Genomic DNA, 19,245 nt, shown 5'->3' on the forward strand with positions numbered 1-19,245 from the left:
ATATCAATGTATTTTTTAGAGAAAATATAACCAATATGTTTGACTACATATTAATTTTCATTTAAAATAAACATTTTTCATGCAAAAAAAAAAAACATTAAATAAAAACTGTTTTTTTTTTTTTTTTTTTAAAAAAAAAAATCTTACAGATGTGAACTTATGCTACTTGCATTCTTAAAAAAACGTTGATTTCTAAAATATTTTGTAAGAACACTAGTTTGATTATCTGTCCTATGCTTTCTCAACGCAAAAATTGGTGTTGGTAAACTTCTTTTACCATCATTTTTTTTTATTATTCAAATTGAAAAGTTTATACGTTTCTTTGCTAAAATAAATAATAAATTATTATTATTAATAAATGATAATAAATATAATAATTATAACAAAGATTAAGTTAGGAAAATAAGATAAATATGTTATTTATTAAAAAAATTTAATATTTGTTTCAGATTAAAATTGAGTCCAAAAGTTTTAATTAATTTGAATCAATAAATCTAAATTTTAACTTTTAAAATTAAGTATTAATTATGTATCAAAACTTATTAATATTGTGAGAATTTTATAAAACCAACCAAAATAAAATATCAAATTTAATCTTAAGTTGATTTAATGTTAAAGAATTAATTAAGAATAAAAAAAGTCTAAGTTATAAAAAATTGAAAAAGATATTACAGTAATTATTATAACCCATAATAGATTGTATCTTTTTACTCTATTGTATTTTTTTTTAATATTATTTTTATCTTGTATTATCTGGCATGTTTAAGATTTCAAATATTATATTACATTTATAAAATGAAGAGTAAAAGGATCTAATAAAAAATAAAAGTTCGAGATTTGTTAAATGGAAAGCAAAATCATACAATTAAAAAAAATTGAATGAAAAAAAACCAATAAAAAAGACTTGGATGAAAAAAAAATGCGCGAATAGTGTTTTGTGCTTCAAATTTTTTTAATTATATTGATAAAAATTTGAATCATATTTCGATTTTAGAAATTAAAAATTATTTTTCATAAATTAGACTTGGACAACTTATTTTTTTAAAAATAGGAGTGATAAATTAACTTATTACGTGATATTTATGATGAATTGCGGGGTATTTTGAACGGTCAAATGGTTTCACAAAGAAATTATACTATCCATACGGCGCTTGTGAAAAAAAGGGAAAGAATCAGAAAGATGGAGCGTCTGGGTGGACACGTGTGTAGAACGACTGCTAATAAGAAGAGGCAATTTCGAGCTGGCTAGCCTTTCATGCTTTTGCTTACACCAGAAAAACAGAAAACACTACACGTTTTGCCTTTTCTTTCTTCTAATTAGAAAAATAAAATCTCCGTTAAATCTCTCTGTCTCTCACTTTCTTTCTCTCTCTGCTTGTCAATGTCAAACGGAGATGACTGTTAACCGTAACGGAATGCAATGACAGAAGTTTGCCGAAGAATGTCCAACGAAAATGAAGACGATTCGGCGGCGAAATGCAGGGAGCGCCGAAGAAGGAGAATCGAGATGAGGCGTCTCGCCGCTATCTCAACCACTCGTGGTTCTCCTCAGCCGACTTACACAAAAGGTTCAAAAGAGAAGAGCCAGGCGACGGGGGATGGGAGCTCGAGTTCAACCGCTGAGGGAAAGCGGGTTGTTGAGACTGTGAGTGAAATTCAGACGGTGGAGCCGGTGTTTGGGAGCATGTCAGTGTCAGGGAGGTCACGTGAGATGGAAGATGCGATTTCTGTTCGTACTAGCTTTTGCCTGCCGGGGATTAACCGCCGAAGGCCGTTGCATTTGTTTGGTGTTTATGACGGTCATGGCGGTTATCACGTAATTACTGAAAACGCTATTCAATTCTATTCTGGGAAGGGTAATCTCGTCACTTAACAGTATCTATTTTTAAATTGTTTTCATTATTTTTTCTTTTTTCGCAGGTGGCAGCGTTATGCAGGGAAAAGATGCACGTGTTAATAGAGGAAGAATTGGAACGCGTGGAATCAACGTGCGGGAGTGGTGAGATTGGGGAATTTGGGGCGGAATGGGAGGAAATGTGGAGGGGAGTGATGAAGAGAAGCTACGAGAGAATGGACGAGGTAGCAATGAGCACGTGCGCATGTGGGAGTGAGGGTTTCCAATGTGAGTGCCACCCTACCCAGATGATACTTGGTGGCTCCACAGCGGTGGTGGCTGTGCTAACCCCGGAGCATATAATTGTTGCTAATTGCGGTGACTCACGCGCCGTGCTTTCACGAGGTGGAAGGGCCATTCCCCTTAGTGTTGATCATAAGGTTAGTTTTTTCAGTCGGAAAACATCACGGAAATCTCAATGTATGTATGAACTAATCCAGGCCGTCCATTACTGGTCATGATCACATGGTGACTGTTGACTGTTGGAAATTTGTCTTCATTGCAAATGGGGATTGCGTGTTTCTGATGATACGAAACACATGGATTCGCCAACTTGTCAAATGTTTACCTATTGTAGATACCAGGTGGCATCTTGTTGCGCAGGGTGGGGAGTAGGGACATTTCTTGGATGATGGTCTCTAGACCAGGTGTCTATATTTGCTTGTGGAAAAGTCGTGCAGTTGACATTTGGCGAGCATGAAGGAACTAGTTATGATGTTCCATTTTTGTTAAAAGAATCCTTTTGACTAGAACTTTAGAACTGTTTGCATGATTTTAGCAATATCATGGTTTGTAATTTTGTATTGTTTGGACCTACATGCAAGTATGAGACAGAATTCCAATGCTTGGCAAGGCAACTCGACGTTTGCAACATACTGTTCCTGAGTGCTTTTACCTCTTCTTCTGTTTTTTAATGCAGGGTTTAGCCCCTGTTTGGTAAGAACAAGATTGTCAATGAAATGAAAATAAGACTCCAATCTAATTTCATATGGGATTTATATCTTAATTTTATCTGAAGTAGAATTTATTTGCTATCCACCCCTATTTAGTTATTCCACTTAAAAATAAGATATTCTATTTTTTGTTAATTATAATCTTGTTATCGGAAAATTAAATCATATTAAACAAAAAATGAGAAGGAATTTCATTCCATCAATAATTCCACTGCCTAGTTTGTTTGCACATGTTATCCATTTTTCCAATAGATGGAAAAAATTCGTGTTACTTCCTGAGATGTAAAAACATTTTAAATCTCTCTCTCTCTCCCCCCTTTGGTTTAATTTGACTTGCTCTCTCTTTTATCTTTTTGGTACTCTTTAATTTGATTAATGAATAATTTTTTTTTTCTCAACATTTGTTGCAGCCGGATAGGCAAGATGAACTCGCAAGAATTGAAGCTGCTGGAGGTCGAGTGATCTACCTGGATGGAGCTCGAGTTGAAGGCATTCTCGCTATGTCTCGAGCAATAGGTAATTTATTCTAGGTTTAACTGTATCATTATCCTTGTTTTCCAGAGTCACGACATGTCATCCTCATGGAATGTATAAACCTCAAGAGCTGAATTGTTTTTATTATTTCCACACACTCGTATAAAAAACTCGTTATTGGGACAAATGTTAATTTTATCTCATGAAAATGAATGCAGAAAAAACATCTGTCACATTAGTAGATTAGTTTTCATTTTTACACAAAACTACTCCTAGTCCTATTGTTTGCAGAGTTGGATGTGCATCGATGTGGAATATGTCTCCCTTTATGATGTTAAATAGCCTTGTATTAATATTTTTTTTTTCAATTTCACCAATCAAATAAAGTTCAATTTCTAACTTATGCATTTTGAAAACTCGGTGCATTTCTCTGAGCAAATGAATGTTTTTTAGTGCTCTAATGTTGACTAGTTTTCCATTTATAAGTTTGCTCAGGTATAAGTACGCAATGTTCTGCTTTAACCATTGGAGGGTTTGATACCCTGAAGAGTAGAAAAGAAAGAAACATGATTGCATCTCTGTGGAGGTTTTGGAATTCGTAGTTTTTTTAAATTTGCTGACCTTATATTCTGTATGTTTACATTATTATATTTGCCAGCCTATGAATTTTTGCTGAATTCATTTGGCAAAATGGTTAGTCTATGCTTCTTATATCAATGTTTGTGGGCTCTAGGTTTCTTTTTCCTTTTTTTAGCTGAATGGGTTAATTACCCATAAGAGAGTGAAACTATGAAGTTAATTCATCCATTGGCTCTTATTGTGTCAAAAACATTTGTTTTGAAAAAACAAGCAAAAGTTTGTTGAGTTCTTGTTTTTTTTCTTAAATTGATTTCTGGATAGGTTCATTCATATAATTAACAAAGGAAGCACAGGGGACTTTCATTCTTTCAATAGTTGTTGTTGGACATCTACAATAAATTAATATCCATGAATGGCCGTGCACTTGTTCCATATTGGAGGCTTGAGTACCAATAGACAGATAGTGGTGTGTAACAATCTGAAAGGGAAAAAAATCTATAAACGTCCCATGGTGCAAAATATTGGTTCATCCACAAGAGTAAAAGAATGGACATGATTATGCTGCCTGAATAAAAGAATTATATTTACAAAAGAAAATATATTTACGATTGATCAATTATATTTGAAGTGGCAATGATCTAGCAAATTTGGCATATTCCTTTCAGATATGGATTGGTTGCCAATCTGAGGTTTAACTTAAGTATGTAATAATGTTGCAAGGTCTAGAACGGGAAACTGAATGGGATATAATTTTATGATTCCCTTCTCTCAACTGAAATGGATACCAATAAGCCACTATAAATGCTAGGCTATTCTGCTTTCTCTTTGATAAAATTTATCTTTTTTATAGAGAGAGAAGGAAATGTAAAATGACTAGGAAGAGGGCTTTGCTTTAGTATAGTTAGGTAGCATAAGCTAGTGCTCACTTAACCTGCAATCAATAGTCGAGGTGCTTCGTCGAAGCATATGAGAAAACTTAAGGGTGCTGATGGATGCACCAAAATTATTGGTTCATATTAGCAAATAATTTTGTTATCTACTGTGTTAGGCAGTGCATCTGATGGGTCACGCATGCCAATAATGTGCGATTCTATAGCTCCACTCTCACTGGTGAGCCTTTTCTATAGAAGGGGAGGTAAGAAGGAACAGAGGGAAACTTTGATCTTTTTCCTTCCATGGTTCGTAGTAGTAGTGTTGAAGGAGGAACTGAAGGTGGACCATTATGATTTCGGTCTTTTTCCTTCTTGATTCATTCTACATGCCTCTCCATGTTATTCGTGTTTTGGTCTATGATTCATTATGGTTGGCATATCTTTATGCATCAGATGCAGTTTGCTGTATTCAAGGATGTCAATGAAGAGCAATTAGGGATCTGGGAAAGTTTGGGAAGTATGATTATTTGAGGTCACACTACATCTGGCAATTACACTTTAATGTTCTTTTCCTTTTCTTTATTTTTGTTGGGGTGTTGGTAGTCATAGCATGCTGGTCATAAGATTTTTGGTGGCAGTCATAGCATGTTGTTCGGAAGATTGTATTTCCTCATGCTCTTGGAAAGGATGGATAATGGAAGGTACAAGGCATCCAAAATAAGAAAAGAAGTGACTGGCAAGCTATAGGCTGGGGGATATAATGCTAAAATGGAATTCCTTGTTGTCTTAACCCAAGAAATGACAAGGAGTTTGGAAACAGATATTTATATTTAGTAAAAAGTTGGACGATAAACATAAAACCGAATTTGTATATGAATATATTTAGTCTGGTGATCAGTGTAAAACTTGGTTTGGTTTTTTGTTAATGGGGTGAATTTAAGTTCGTTGTCCATATTAGGCATGAAGAAAGATACCGAACAACCTGAGTAACTATGTATATTCATGAATGTGAGGAAAAAGTAGCAAGCTAAAGGCACCAGTTAAGACTGAGGATTATGTGGTGAGTCTAGCGAAATCCAAATTAATACTCATTATTGTTTGGCTATTATGGAAGCAATAGAAAGAAAATGGCATCTCAACTTTAAATTGATTTAAGAGTTGGTTAAATGACCATAAAGATTGTCTGATACATACCTGGTAAAAAAAGTTCTCTTATGAGCTGAATACTCAACTAAAAGTTGGAAAATGTAATAGAGAAATCATAGGGTTTATATGAGTAATTAGGATAAGAAGGATTACCACAGCATATGTGGGTTGTCTTTCTGTTTCATTTCCTAATCTAGGAATGAGCGAGAAACAATGAGAGTTAGGTGATTATACATATATTTGTGTGATGTTTTTCTGTTTGGTGCCTCATCTCTGTAGTGATTCTGAAATTAGTTCCATAATTTTTACATAACACTAACTAGAGTACCATACTGAATCTAAGTTCATTGTAGTTTGTTGTATTTTACATGCTGTTGAGAGACCAACCCTTGGCTGTCATATCTATGGTATGTAAACAAATGCCACAATACCTATAAGGCAAAAGACCGCAAGTAGAAGAATGTACTACTGTTTCTATGTTCTTCAATTTGCAAATGTCAGCATACATAAAGCAGCTCAAAAATCTAGATAATATATATCCTGGTTACTTGTCATCTGAATGCTTGTGTATTGCATTGGATATTTGTATTTCCTTTACCTTTCCCTGTTAGATACTATGCTATAATTCATTCAGTTCATTTACTTTTTCCTTGTTGATGTTAGATTCTGTCGCTATGCGTGGCTCCACTGCATCCTTTATCATGTTCCGTATTACGTGTGATTTAGCAACTGCTGCTGACCTAATGATGATGGATATTGCTACTTAATGACATGCTATATATGTTGTTCTCACAGTTGGCAATCTGTTACTTCTACAATACACGTTAAAGTTTCAATGATAATCCCTCTTGCGTACTCAAACCTCTAATTATGAGACATTCAACATGAAAACGGGTTGTGTGTAAGTTTTCATTACGAATTTGGCTGTTTCTGTATCAATCAGGACAAACCATGGTGCTGCCAAGTTGAGTGCTAACGTCCGACGAGATGCACAGTTACAAAGAAGTTGGTAGTTTGACTTTGATTGTCCTGCTATGATTTCCACAAATTTACAGTAAGAAGTTTTCCCATGGGCATTGATGGCACAAAGAAGGATCTGATTTTGATTGTTGGTTCTTAAACATTAGAATGTGTGTTCTAACCTTTACGATAAAGTTGGGTATTATTTTGGTTGTCACCCTTCTAAAGGTTCTGGAATTCTCCATAATGCATCTCGGGCAAGAAAACATGGCTTGCCAAAAATCATAACCGATGCCTGCATGGCTTCCACATGGCAAGATTGAGATTAGATCTTGACGTCAACCAAAACACGCTTTTGGTTGCGAATGCACGTGCACCTACAATAGCACATCTGACTTCATTAGTGAAAACATAATAAGATTTCTGTTTAGGGAAGCTATAGATGGAAAATAAATCTTCTCATCTGTTTGGCAAAGCAGATGACAACTTGACATGATTACATGCTACGCTTAACATTCAGCATTGCACTCATTTATTTTTCTCAATATTCAACTGAAATAAAACCTGTTTTTTTTGGCCAGGAAAGAAAAGGAAAATCTTTTTCCAGTCCTTTGTTGGAAATTTGTTACAAAGTGATGTGTTTGTTGCTTTCCAGTAGCAGCATGCTAAACTTTTGTGTTCAAATATCTACGAAGCATTTATGTTCCATCACCTGACTGTTTGTATAATGCTTTTGCTTAGTTTTTTTAACTTGTTTAATAGCATTATAATTTTTATCTAGAGTTTTGATATGCTATGCTTTCTGTGGAAAATGCATGTTTGCTATTTGTGTTAATTGCCTGGCCATGGTTTTCCTTGATCCTTATTGGTTAGTTTGCAACTTGATCTGGTTGTGATGGTATTATATTTCTACCCAGTGTCGGACAGATGAACAATTACTTAGCTTTCTAAAACAAGAGTGCTTAAAATACTTGCTCAGTTGTTTTTCTTTTGTGATTTTTTTTCCCGCCAGGGGACGAGTATTTAAAGCCATTTGTGATACCAGAGCCTGAGATTACTTTTACAAAAAGAGAATCAGAAGATGACTGCTTGCTCCTTGCAAGTGATGGCTTATGGGATGTTTTGTCTGGTGACTTGGCTTGTAAGGTAGCTCGGCAGTGCCTCCGAGAAGAAAATCGTCCTGTCAATGCTGGCCCTCAGATCAAAGATGAAGGAGCTGGAGCTCTATATCCATCTCGAAGCATGTTGGCCGCTGCACTTCTTACTCGCCTTGCTTTAGGACGGAGAAGCTGCGATAACATCAGTGTTATTGTTGTTGATCTCAAAAGTAGCTGAGGTTCAGGTAGGGGGGTCATTAAATCTTGAACTGAACTCGGTGCATCTCCTAGAAATCAACAACATGCACAGATAGGGTTTTTTTTATTGTAGAATAACATCTTTATATAAAAGCAAAGCATTAGATAGACTCTGCTATCTTTGTTATGGTAAGGTTTCTTCGTGGAATGAGATCAACCGCTGCTTAAGACATTATTTTGCTGCTGTGTTCATCCACTGAGAGCGCCTAATGAAGCAGGGTGCTCTGAGGCCTTTACTCTTATGATTCAGTTTGTCAGGATGGCCCTAGGAGGGGATCCATCATCGTTTTAGCAGTGTTGTTCCAGTTTTGGTTGCATCAGTTTTACTCAAGCTGGCCAGCTAATTCGTAGCTCGCAAACTATCTTTATTAATTCCTAGTTGGTACCTAGCCAAGATGAGCTGAGGTACGTGACAGCTCGCAGCTGCACCAACAAATTAGGCAAAAAAATAAAAGTGAATTAACACCGCAGCACACTTTTACTTGTTGTGCTTTTGAATTTTGATAATTAATTAATGTAGCTGTTTCTAATCGCAACATTAATTAATTGTTAACCTCGACAATTAAATTCTTGACAAAGCTCTGGCATTTTCCATCCAGCTTTCTCTGTGAAGCTCAACATCTTTTGATTCTGTTCTTCTGCGGGGGCCTCAAGGCTGTCTTCTTCTCTCCTGGTATGAACTCACACATGACACCCATTTTTGCTGTTGCCATTTCCACCTGCATAACTACCATTTCTTGAGATTTACATGTCCTTTTGGAGGCTAGAGTCCTTCATCTTTTATTTATTTTGTTGGTGCTCCTTCCAACTAACGCCATTCAATGGAAAGTGGGACTTTAACAGTTAGTCGTATAATTATTGTTTTTGAAAATATTTTTTTTATTATATTTTAAAAAATTAATTTTGATATTAGAGTATTAAAATGATTTAAAATTATGAAAAAAATATTAATTTAATTTTTTTAAAAATATTTTAAAAATATAAAAAATAAACAGGACACATTGTTGACCTGAGAGAAAAGGAGGACATCTGTGATTAAATTCAGACATGCCACGCTTTCTAAGAAAAACATGTTAAGTAGCCGTGTTTTTAAAACACCACATTTATTAAATGTTATTTTTATAAAATGATAAGCTGGAAATCTGCTATTTCATATTTAAAAAATAATTAATTATATTACTCTATCAATATATATTTTTTTAAATCAGCAACTAAGTCCACCTACTTATTACAGAAATAAAACTCATGGCCCGACCTAACAGCTCGTTGTCTAAGAAATTCTGGAAATCCTCTTTGACCACAAATAAAACAAATTCCAAGCTCATGGGTGTGTGTACATCTAAAGTAGAATTTATTATACCATTTGTCTGTACACTTTCAGAGTTGGGAACTCTGTATACTACTTTTCTTTCTCTCCTGTGAACTACAGCTGTACGATGGACCAGATTTTTGCTTTACTGAAGAAACTAATTAAATTCCTGGCTTTGAAGATCACGTGAGCAGGAAAATGCTGGTTCTGCAGCTTGACTAAAGCAATGTGTTCTTTTAGGTATGACGATGATGATACTTTTTTCATCTGACTGACTAAAATGTGTGAGGTTAAGGGACTCAATAGCTACAAAATGAATGGTTGCATTTTGTAGAAACACATTGTAGTCCTTATTTTATGTTTATATGGAAGCAACTTTACTGATTTCACCTTTTAAATCTATTTATTTTTTTATTTTAAAAATATTTTAAAAAAAATTATTTTTTTTTATTTTTTTTTCTTCACTTTAAATTTTTTTTTTAATATTTTCATATTTTTTTAATATGTAATATCAAAAATAATTTTTAAAAATAAAAAAAAATTATTTTAATATATTTTTAAATGAAATACACTTAAAAAATAACTATTACTAAACTTTTAAATATCTCTATAAACATTGTTGTCGGTTGAGGGGCTAACTAGAGCATCAACTACTGTATCGTTTAATTATTTTGTTTTAAAAAAATTATTGATGTTGACTAAGTCATGCTTGACGGGATAAAAATACTTTAAATATCTCTAATAAAACAATAAAACCATATTAAGTTTTAGGTCATATATTTATTGGAACAACTAATCAGGTTAGATCCAGTTTAACAACTATAATATTGAACCTATATTGAGACTCTTTTATATATATATATATATATATATATATATATATATATATATTTTAAGTAAGTGAAGTTTTTTAGATGATTTAATTATGAATAGTGAAATTATTTTAAATGTTATGACTATTTATTTTTTAATAAGAAGGTGTTTGAAAATTTGAATAATTTATTTTCAAAGTGTTTTTTTTTTAGAAATATATCAAAATAATATTTTTTTTAATTTTTAAAATTATTTTTAATATCAATAAATTAGTAAATTAAAACAATTTAAAAATATTAATTAAAAAAAAAATCTTAAATTTTCATGAAACTTCATTTCAAATAGAATTCCTAACAGCTCCTCAATGATGTGAAGAATCAAAATTGTTTTTCTTTTGGAGTTGCCCACGGGGAGAAGGAACACAAGGCGGTTTAGCACGTGAGCACTGAGCAGAGTATTTTGCAACGTACAATCCCACCGGTCTCCACGTGATTTACAACTTTAATTCGATTGATTCGTCAACCTCTTCTTTTTGTCCTTTTTCTTTTTTGGGTTAAGTATATAATTGCCACTATAGATTTACTAATGTTCCATTCTATACTTATTGTTTACGATTTTTCAATTTTACTCCTATTATTTCCAAAAAAGTTCAATATCATCCGTAAGTTTTAAGGGAATCGTGCTTTCATCCCCTTTTCTTGCTTTTTTTTTTTTACATGTTATTCTTTTTGAATTCTCATACAGATGAAAATAATCAAAATCCTAAGAGATTATAAAATAAAATATATATATATAAAAAAAAACAAAAATTGGGATCATTACTAGATTTTATATATTAGCTGGTAAATAGCTGGGGTAACATTCAAACTTTTGGAAAGTATAGGGTGACATTAAGAAAGTTTAAGCTATAGGACCAAAGTGAATTTGTTTTGAATTTACAAGGATAAAAGTATAGCTATTTTTCCTTCTTTTCTTTTTTATCTTTCCATGGGTAGACTTGCTTGTGCTTGGAGAAGTAACATTTTATTAATTATTTTTTTAGATAATTTTAAAGAAAATAGAGATATATAGGAGAAAAAAATAATTAAATAGAGATATTTTTATCATTTTTAAAGAGCTATAGATATTATTTTTAATCTTCTCCTTTTGTTTATTTGTTTCTTCAAAGATAAACTCAGAAAATAATTAATAAAATATTCAAACATACGTGTAGTCTTTTTCTTGTAGTCTCCAATCTCTCGAAACAATTTAAATCAATGGCTACTATTAATTTAAGAGTCATTTGCTTTTCTTTGAATTGAAATTTATTCTCTATCACTTTTTCTCTGATTCCAAAATGGATTATGACCCATGGCTGCCCTCCTTTTTCCTGGTATCATTGCAATTGGCCAATTCTTTTTCAGGTTCAGTGTTTTTTTTTTTTTTTCCTTCTTCTTCATGTAAAGTAAGAATAACTTCAATTTTTACACTTGAGGGTCTAGCTCAGTGGTCAACTGCAAGGCTTGCCTTGTGACTATTCCGAGTTCGATCTTCAAGAGTACCAGTCTATCACCCCCGCGGTGCCTTACCTGCCTATTGGGCTTGCAGGATGTTCAGTAAGCCCAGAGATTAGTCGTGGTGCGCGTAAACTGGCCCGGACACCCCGGGTTAAAAAAAAAGAAGAATAACTTCAATTTTGAAAAAGCAAACTCAAAATTAGTCAACACAATTCAGTATCCATCTTTTCCTCTTCAAATTTGCAGGCCATTTTTATACTGTAATCACCTGAATTAAACGAATTTAAAATAATGTTCAACTTCAATATTATACTGCCTGCCTTTAAGAATCTGACCCTTAAATATTAATGTTGACATTTATCAATATATATATTTATTGAAGATCAGAGGCATGACCTAACCCTATAGATCGTGGAGAAAAATAATATTGTCTACCTTTGGAAAAATCATATAGATTGAAGCAATAATAATAAAAAATTTAATAGTTAAAGATTTCAAGATGAGAAAGTCGGGTTCCAATATTTTAAACAGAGTTGTGAGCCAGCTTAGATACCTGGAGTGAAAAACAATAACTCCAATAAAATATTAAACAGTGGTTTCATGATTTTATTTTATAATAAAATTAGATTAATTAATTTTTTAGAGGTATAGTTTAATTAGTTAGACTCTAAATTTACTTCCCAGAAATTACCAGTTCAAGTATTATAAATCTTAAGGTCATAAAAGACTTAATCAAGAGACATGTAAGTTGTTCAATCTCAACTATTAAAAAAAAGAAAGAATTCATTTAAAAACTAGCTCTTAATTAGGAGGCTCCTGCCCATGCTTTTTCTTGCTGAGTTCTAACTTAAGATCGTCTCTATCAGGGGACAAAAGATGCTGTAAGCGAGAAAAGAAAATGTCAAACCTAGCAGAAGAAACAAATAGGGTTTGTTTCTTGGTATCCTACTTTAGTGTGGGGCAGTGCCGTGTGAGAGAAGCCTACCTGCTCCACTTTCATGCCCTTTAATTTATCAAATGGATGACCTAAACCTGGCTTTTTGCTCCAAAATTACCTCTGATTTGTTAGATTTCATCCTCCCTTGGTGATCGGTATTGCGATGGTTTTTGTAGTTGGGCTTGAAAAGAAAAAACAGCAGGTTTGAATAAAAACTATAAATTGTAGTTTTGTTTTTTAAAATTCATGTTTTTATTATAACTTAAGATGAAAAAACAATGAAAATCAAACAATTCTTAAAGTTTTTGTAAACGCAAGAGCATCATATATCCTATCATTATTCTCCCCGTTCAGCTTGGTGAGAGATGATGGTTACAATATTCTTGTTATTTTTTTTTTGATTTATGTAGGTGTCCGGGCCAACTTGCACGCACCACAATTAATCTCACGGATCACTGAACATCCTACAAATCCAGTAAGCATGTAAAGCACTGCGAGAGTGACAGGCGTGCACGATGAGGTTTGAACTCAGAATACAGAAAAAGGAAACAAATTCCTTCAACCGCTGGGTCAAGATCTCAAGTACTACAATATTCTTGTTATTGATTGACTTGTTAATTGCTTAAATCATGCCTCAGTCAGACGACTTTTGCATAGGTTGATGCATGTTACGATGGATTGCACTAGAACTAACTTTGACATAATCACACTAGATAGGACTCAGTCTTGCTTCTTGCTTAAATCACAAGTCCTTTTCTTTTATTTTCAATCCTTAGTTGTTGGGTATCGAGATTGACAAGTTACCTACTTAATCAATCTAGATTTTAAAACATAAAAATAAATTTTAAATAAAAAAATTAAAATTTAAAAAAAAAACACGGTGCAAACACTCAAGAAAATATTCATTGCATTATATTATGTATGCCTTTCGTTTGTAGACAAAACTATACAAAATTTGACATTAGTTTCCTTTATGTTTCACGTGAAGCCATCGTTTAAACTTTAGGTTTGGATTTTAATAGAAATTAAATCTATATTTTTATTTGATAAAAACAATCATTTATGTTAAAATTAAAAAATTTATAGAAGTTTACTAAACTTCTTGTAGTCTCATATGATATATATAGTTTCACATGAGATTTAAATCTTATTGACTAAAAAAAAACTTACTTTCCATAATAATAATATCTTGTTAAAATCAACCTTGTATACCAAAATTTTAAAATTCAATATTGAAAAAGACATGAATTACAAGTTTAATATTTTGATTTTTTTAAAAAATCAATGATTATTTTTATCAAGTTTTATTCATGTTGATCGAATCAAGTGAACCAAGATTTTTAACCAGACTATTTTTTTTTTTTAAATTTAGATAGATTTAAGCACCGAATCAACTTGTTTAATCAATTCAGTGTCAAGTTGATATACGGGTCCATCCGAGTTTTATTGCGCTTTCATATACTATTATGATGAACAAAATTATCCATTTCCATATGTATACAGCTAGAACCACACATCAAATATTTTTTCTTATTCGATACAGCCGGGATTAATTTTTTTTTTAATGAGATTAAAAACATATTTTTTATATCAACATGATACATTTATTTTTATTGATTAAAAACAAATTTTCCTTAAAATTAACACGCATTAAATACTAATACAAGTGAAATAAATAATTCATGTATCACCATGTAGCAAAACCTAGTTTTTTTTTTTAAGGTTTGGAGTTTGGACAGCCTCGACCCAATTTTCTTACAGTAAAATTTGAACTCCCTCTCTAAAGTAGAGTGTTTGAGCATCCAAACTCCAAAGTGAACAAAGAAGATAAAAAGTAGAGAAAATCTAAGGAAACAGAAAAAACAAACAGAAAACAAAAGACAAAAAAGAAATGGAAAAAAAGAAAAGAAGTCCACATCACCTTCGATTGACAAAACCTTTCCTCTTTTCCATTACCAAATCCTTCTTTCTAGTCGTTTTCTAACCACCACCGCCACCACCATGCCATCGCGCCCAATCCCTCCTTTACTCCCACCCCAACCTCCCCCTCTCCTCCCCCCCCACCACCACCCTTCCCGCCTCATAGCTCCCCTCGCCGCAGCCACCGCAGCCGCCTTCTCTGTCCTCGTCCTCTTCGTCATCTGCTTTCGCAAAATCACTCGTAAACGCACTGTCCCTACCGACTTCTCCAAACCCCCGCACCGATTCTCCTACACCACTCTCCGCCGCGCCACGAATAACTTCTCCCCTTCTCTTCGCTTAGGCCAAGGTGGGTTTGGCTCAGTTTATCATGGAACTCTTCCTAATGACTTCCACGTTGCTGTTAAAGTTATGGACTTGGGGTCTCTCCAAGGGGAAAGAGAGTTCCAAAACGAGTTGCTTTTTGCTTCAAAGCTTGATTCTTCTTATATTGTTGCAGCTATTGGTTTTTCCTATGATAGGAAGCATCGTAGTTTGTTGTTAGTGTATGATCTTATGCAAAATGGGAACTTGCAGGATGCTTTACTTCATAGGAAATGCGTTGAGTTGGTTGATTGGAATAAAAGATTTAGCATTGCTGTTGATATTGCTAAAGGGATTGAGTATCTTCATGGTTTGGACCCACCTGTTATTCATGGAGATATTAAGCCTAGTAATATCTTACTTGATCAGTGTTTTGATGCAAAGGTTGCTGATTTTGGATTAGCTTGGTTGAAGATAGATCAGAGTAATCAGAATGATCAGAAGCAGTGTGAGGTTAAGGGGGAAGAGAGTGATAAAATAAATGGTGGGTTGGAGTTGAAAAGGGCTGAATTAGAGAGTAATAACGGGGGTGAAGATTATGGATCTGTTGTGGAGGATACTGAGAGTGTGACTACTGGGTTTGATGAGTTTCATTTTGGGGTGGATCAGTCGCCGGTTTGTATGACTTCACCAGAGACTTTGGAGGCTGTGAGTGCTTCTCCGGAGGCTGGTGGTGTGGGGGTTTTTCCGGAGGGGAATTTGGATGGGGGTAGTATTGAGGGTGGGAAAGAATTGGTTAATGGGGAGAAAGGGAGTGGGAAAGGGACAAAGAGTGTGTCTCGAAAGGATTGGTGGTGGAAGCAAGAAAATGATGGCGCGACCGCGGAGAACAGGGGAGTGAAGGATTATGTGATGGAATGGATTGGAACGGAGATAAAGAAGGAGAGACCAAATAGTGGCTGGATTGGAGCTTCATCGTCATCAAATAGTCAGCCTGTTGGGAAAATAGATAAGAAGAAGAATCGAAAGAGATTGGATTGGTGGGTTTCATTAGATGATGATAACGATGAGAAGGTTTCGAAGAAGGAGAAGAGAAGGCTGCCGAGGGAATGGTGGAAGGAGGAGTATTGTGAAGAGTTAGAAAAAAAGAACAAGAAGAAGAAAAAGAAGAGGAGAGAAATGGGGATGACTAGTGATGGCAATAATGAAACAGAAGATTGGTGGCCAAGAGATGTGGAAATGTACGGTGAGAGAAAGAAGAAGAGGAGTAAGAGTAGAGGTAGCAGGGGCAGTATTGAATGGTTTAGCGGTGAGCTATTTAGAGGTAACCGGAATAGCCATGATTCTTTGAGCGGAGAGATACCAAAGAGTAGTGGAATCAGTAGTACACCAAGCATGAGAGGAACTGTTTGTTATGTTGCCCCTGAGTATGGTGGTGGGGGGAATTTATCAGAGAAGTCTGATGTGTATAGCTTTGGAGTTTTATTGTTAGTTCTTATTGCTGGGAGGCGTCCACTCCAGGTTACTACCTCACCAATGTCTGAATTTCAGCGTGCGAATCTAATGCATTGGGCTCGTAATCTTGCCCGTGCTGGAAAACTTCTTGATTTGGTTGATAAGTCTGTAGAGTCTTTGGATCGGGACCAAGCTACATTATGCATCACTGTTGCTCTTATTTGTTTGCAAAAGTCTCCTGCTCAACGTCCCTCAATGAAGGAGGTTGTGGGGATGCTCACTGGAGAGTCACAGCCGCCTCAATTACCAACTGAATTTTCTCCTTCACCTCCCACACGGGTCCCTTTCAAGCCCAAACCACATAAGAAGGTTCGGTAAGCTTTAATGTCCAAAATTGATCTCCACGAGCAGCAGTATATTGCTTATAGATGATACCATTATAGGTGTAAAGCAAAATGTCATCTTTAAATGAAATGAATTGAACTTTGTTTTACTTGCTCCTGTGTATGCTGGTATGGCCTACCAATCCATTGCTAGTATCATAATGTTCTCTAGTCATTATAGATTTGCAACAGCAAGATAAGGACCCCACTTAATTTTTTCTTCAACGATGAGTTTCAGAAATGCCATTAGTACTTGATTAGGCTTTTTGAATACGGGCCATGTTTTCTCTAACAAGGCTTTCTTAGTAACTTTCACCAGGTTCTTCGGATTCGTATAAGCAACTTACTTATCTTTTTTGGTGAATTTAGCACCAGTAGTTGTCCCCTCTTGTCTGCCACTTTTTATAAGTTGGCCAAGCAATTATAGCCAAAGGTTTTCGTATAATTTGTAGTTTCAGCTACTATCTATACCAATATGCATTGTGTATTTTTGGTAAGGATGCCAATGCACTGTTTGTTCCAGATGTGGAGTCCCTTGCCACTGAACTTAGTCAATTCCAAAGAAAAAAGGAAGAAGAAAAAGGAAACCTAATACACTTGTGTACCAAACCTCTAAGATGTGAGAACTTAGGAGCTCTGCTTGCTGGTGTTTAATTTGATGATTTATGGCTCCTTATCATGATATGAGAACATTCAATCATCATTAGGCGTGGATTATTTTATTCTTGCTGGTAATTTGCTTGTTTTCCCCAAATGATCAAGGCAGGCTTGAATTATCAGTCATAGTAGTTGATATGTTTGCTTTATTGGTAATTGGTGAACAATTGCATTTCAATATGCCTTGCCCCAAAAGATGCAGATTTTAACAGCAAAGTATACGGGAGAAACGTGAGAGATTACCAGATAGGTAAATCCAAATTGCTACAGGTATATATCATGGGTGGAAAAACTTGTACGGTCATCGAAGCATTTCTCCGTCAGCTATCAGAAGTTGAATTTGTTTATATAGTCTCCACTGCCCTTCTGAATGGCGTTTGGCAGTTTTGACTTTTGAGAGATGGTTCCAGGCTTTTTCATATTTGATATTGAGTGACAGGTAAGGAAGATGTTGCTCACATCGAAACCCAATATGCGAACATGAATCTGATCCTCTGTGAAGCCCCTGTAAGATTTGAGGCCACAAAATGGTCAATTGCAGATGTGATAAAGGCTTCTTTTCTAGCATGGAGAGTTGGGACAGCGATGAGCTTCTCAAACAATGCACAATTACACTGCATGATTTCACTTTTTAGATCACAAGCAAGGAATGCATATACATTCTTAGGGGCATGACAATTCGGCGAGGTTGTAGAAAGATTGTGACCGATCCGGTTTACCAATCAGAACTCTTTTGAACTTCATGTTTTCATGTGATATAAATTGTCCGGCAGAGAGCTCAGGTTAAAGGATGCTGGTGCTGACATTCCTGACTGTCGCATCCACGAAGCAGGGAAGTGCTGTTTTTTTTTTGGAAATTTTATTCAGTTCACATCCAAGCACAATAGATACACATTGCCTTTAACATTGCTAATGTTTGGAAGATGAATCTTTAACGAACTCAGATCACCAACTACACTAAACGTTCTCTGTTTGATCGTTGGAAGAGTGTAGGAAGTCGCCTCCTGCATAAATCTGGAGAAAACATTCCAAGTGCGCGGACGGGCTGCCTTGATTGCAGCCACAACTTGGGATGCCAATCCATGAGACACAAAAAGCCCATCTTGACAAGTGTGCTGTCTGACAGCCAGTTGCCTTAAAAGTAGTTATTTTGCTGATCTGGTATAGTTACATGTAGGGATGTCCGATTCAACATTATTTTTTATGAAATCATCGCAACAATTTAATCAATCGGTTATTAACTCTTACCATACCCGAAAAGAAACGAGGGTGTCATTTACTCTTACCCGATGCAACAATTTTTCTTATATAAAATAAAAAACAAAAATCCGACCGCACTGTTGCCATCTATGATTGCGGTAAATATTTATTTTATGATTTTGTTTGTTTTCCATGCGTACAAGTTTCCTGGATTCCATTGAAAAGGGAAAGTAAAGAAGAAAAAGAACCCTTTTTTATCATCCACATTAATGTGTGTTGGGCCCAAAAAGAATAATCAGAGTCAACAAATCAAGAACCCATGATACAAACTAAAGCTTCAATCTTACTTGATCAAAATCATCACAAAAGCTCTTGTCGTAAGTTATCCATTAAAATGATTTGGTGTCTAGCAACTAAAGAGTTTTTTAACATTATTATCATTATTATTATTAACTTATAATAACTTATAATATAATCCTCTGCTTCCTTATCTTTAATCTCATTTGTTTGTCCCAAGCAGTCAAGCACCAAAGATTTAA

General features: G+C 34.6%; 2 protein-coding genes across 3 annotated transcripts; both read left to right on the forward strand.

Annotated features, from left to right (window-relative positions):
- The first annotated feature begins 1,245 nt into the window (after positions 1 to 1,245).
- Positions 1,246 to 8,405, forward strand: LOC118056377 (probable protein phosphatase 2C 75). 2 transcript variants are annotated; one of them, XM_035068562.2, is made up of 4 exons: positions 1,246 to 1,816; positions 1,921 to 2,274; positions 3,258 to 3,363; positions 3,808 to 6,854. In XM_035068562.2, the coding sequence occupies exons 1-4, from the start codon at positions 1,421 to 1,423 to the stop codon at positions 3,921 to 3,923; spliced, it is 972 nt and encodes a 323-aa protein (XP_034924453.1). In that variant the 5' UTR covers positions 1,246 to 1,420; the 3' UTR covers positions 3,924 to 6,854. The 2 variants fall into 2 exon arrangements, with proteins under 2 accessions (XP_034924453.1, XP_034924452.1); XM_035068561.2 differs by lacking the exon at positions 3,808 to 6,854 and adding an exon at positions 7,891 to 8,405 and having other exon boundaries at positions 1,247 to 1,816.
- Positions 8,406 to 14,602: 6,197 nt separating this feature from the next.
- LOC118056378 (receptor-like serine/threonine-protein kinase At4g25390) lies at positions 14,603 to 16,959 on the forward strand. Its single transcript, XM_035068563.2, has one exon. The coding sequence runs from the start codon at positions 14,790 to 14,792 to the stop codon at positions 16,842 to 16,844; it is 2,055 nt and encodes a 684-aa protein (XP_034924454.1). The 5' UTR covers positions 14,603 to 14,789; the 3' UTR covers positions 16,845 to 16,959.
- The last annotated feature ends 2,286 nt before the right edge of the window (positions 16,960 to 19,245 follow it).

The sequence above is a fragment of the Populus alba genome, chromosome 15 (genome assembly GCF_005239225.2).
Source record: "Populus alba chromosome 15, ASM523922v2, whole genome shotgun sequence".
Classification (NCBI taxonomy): Eukaryota; Viridiplantae; Streptophyta; class Magnoliopsida; order Malpighiales; family Salicaceae; genus Populus; species Populus alba.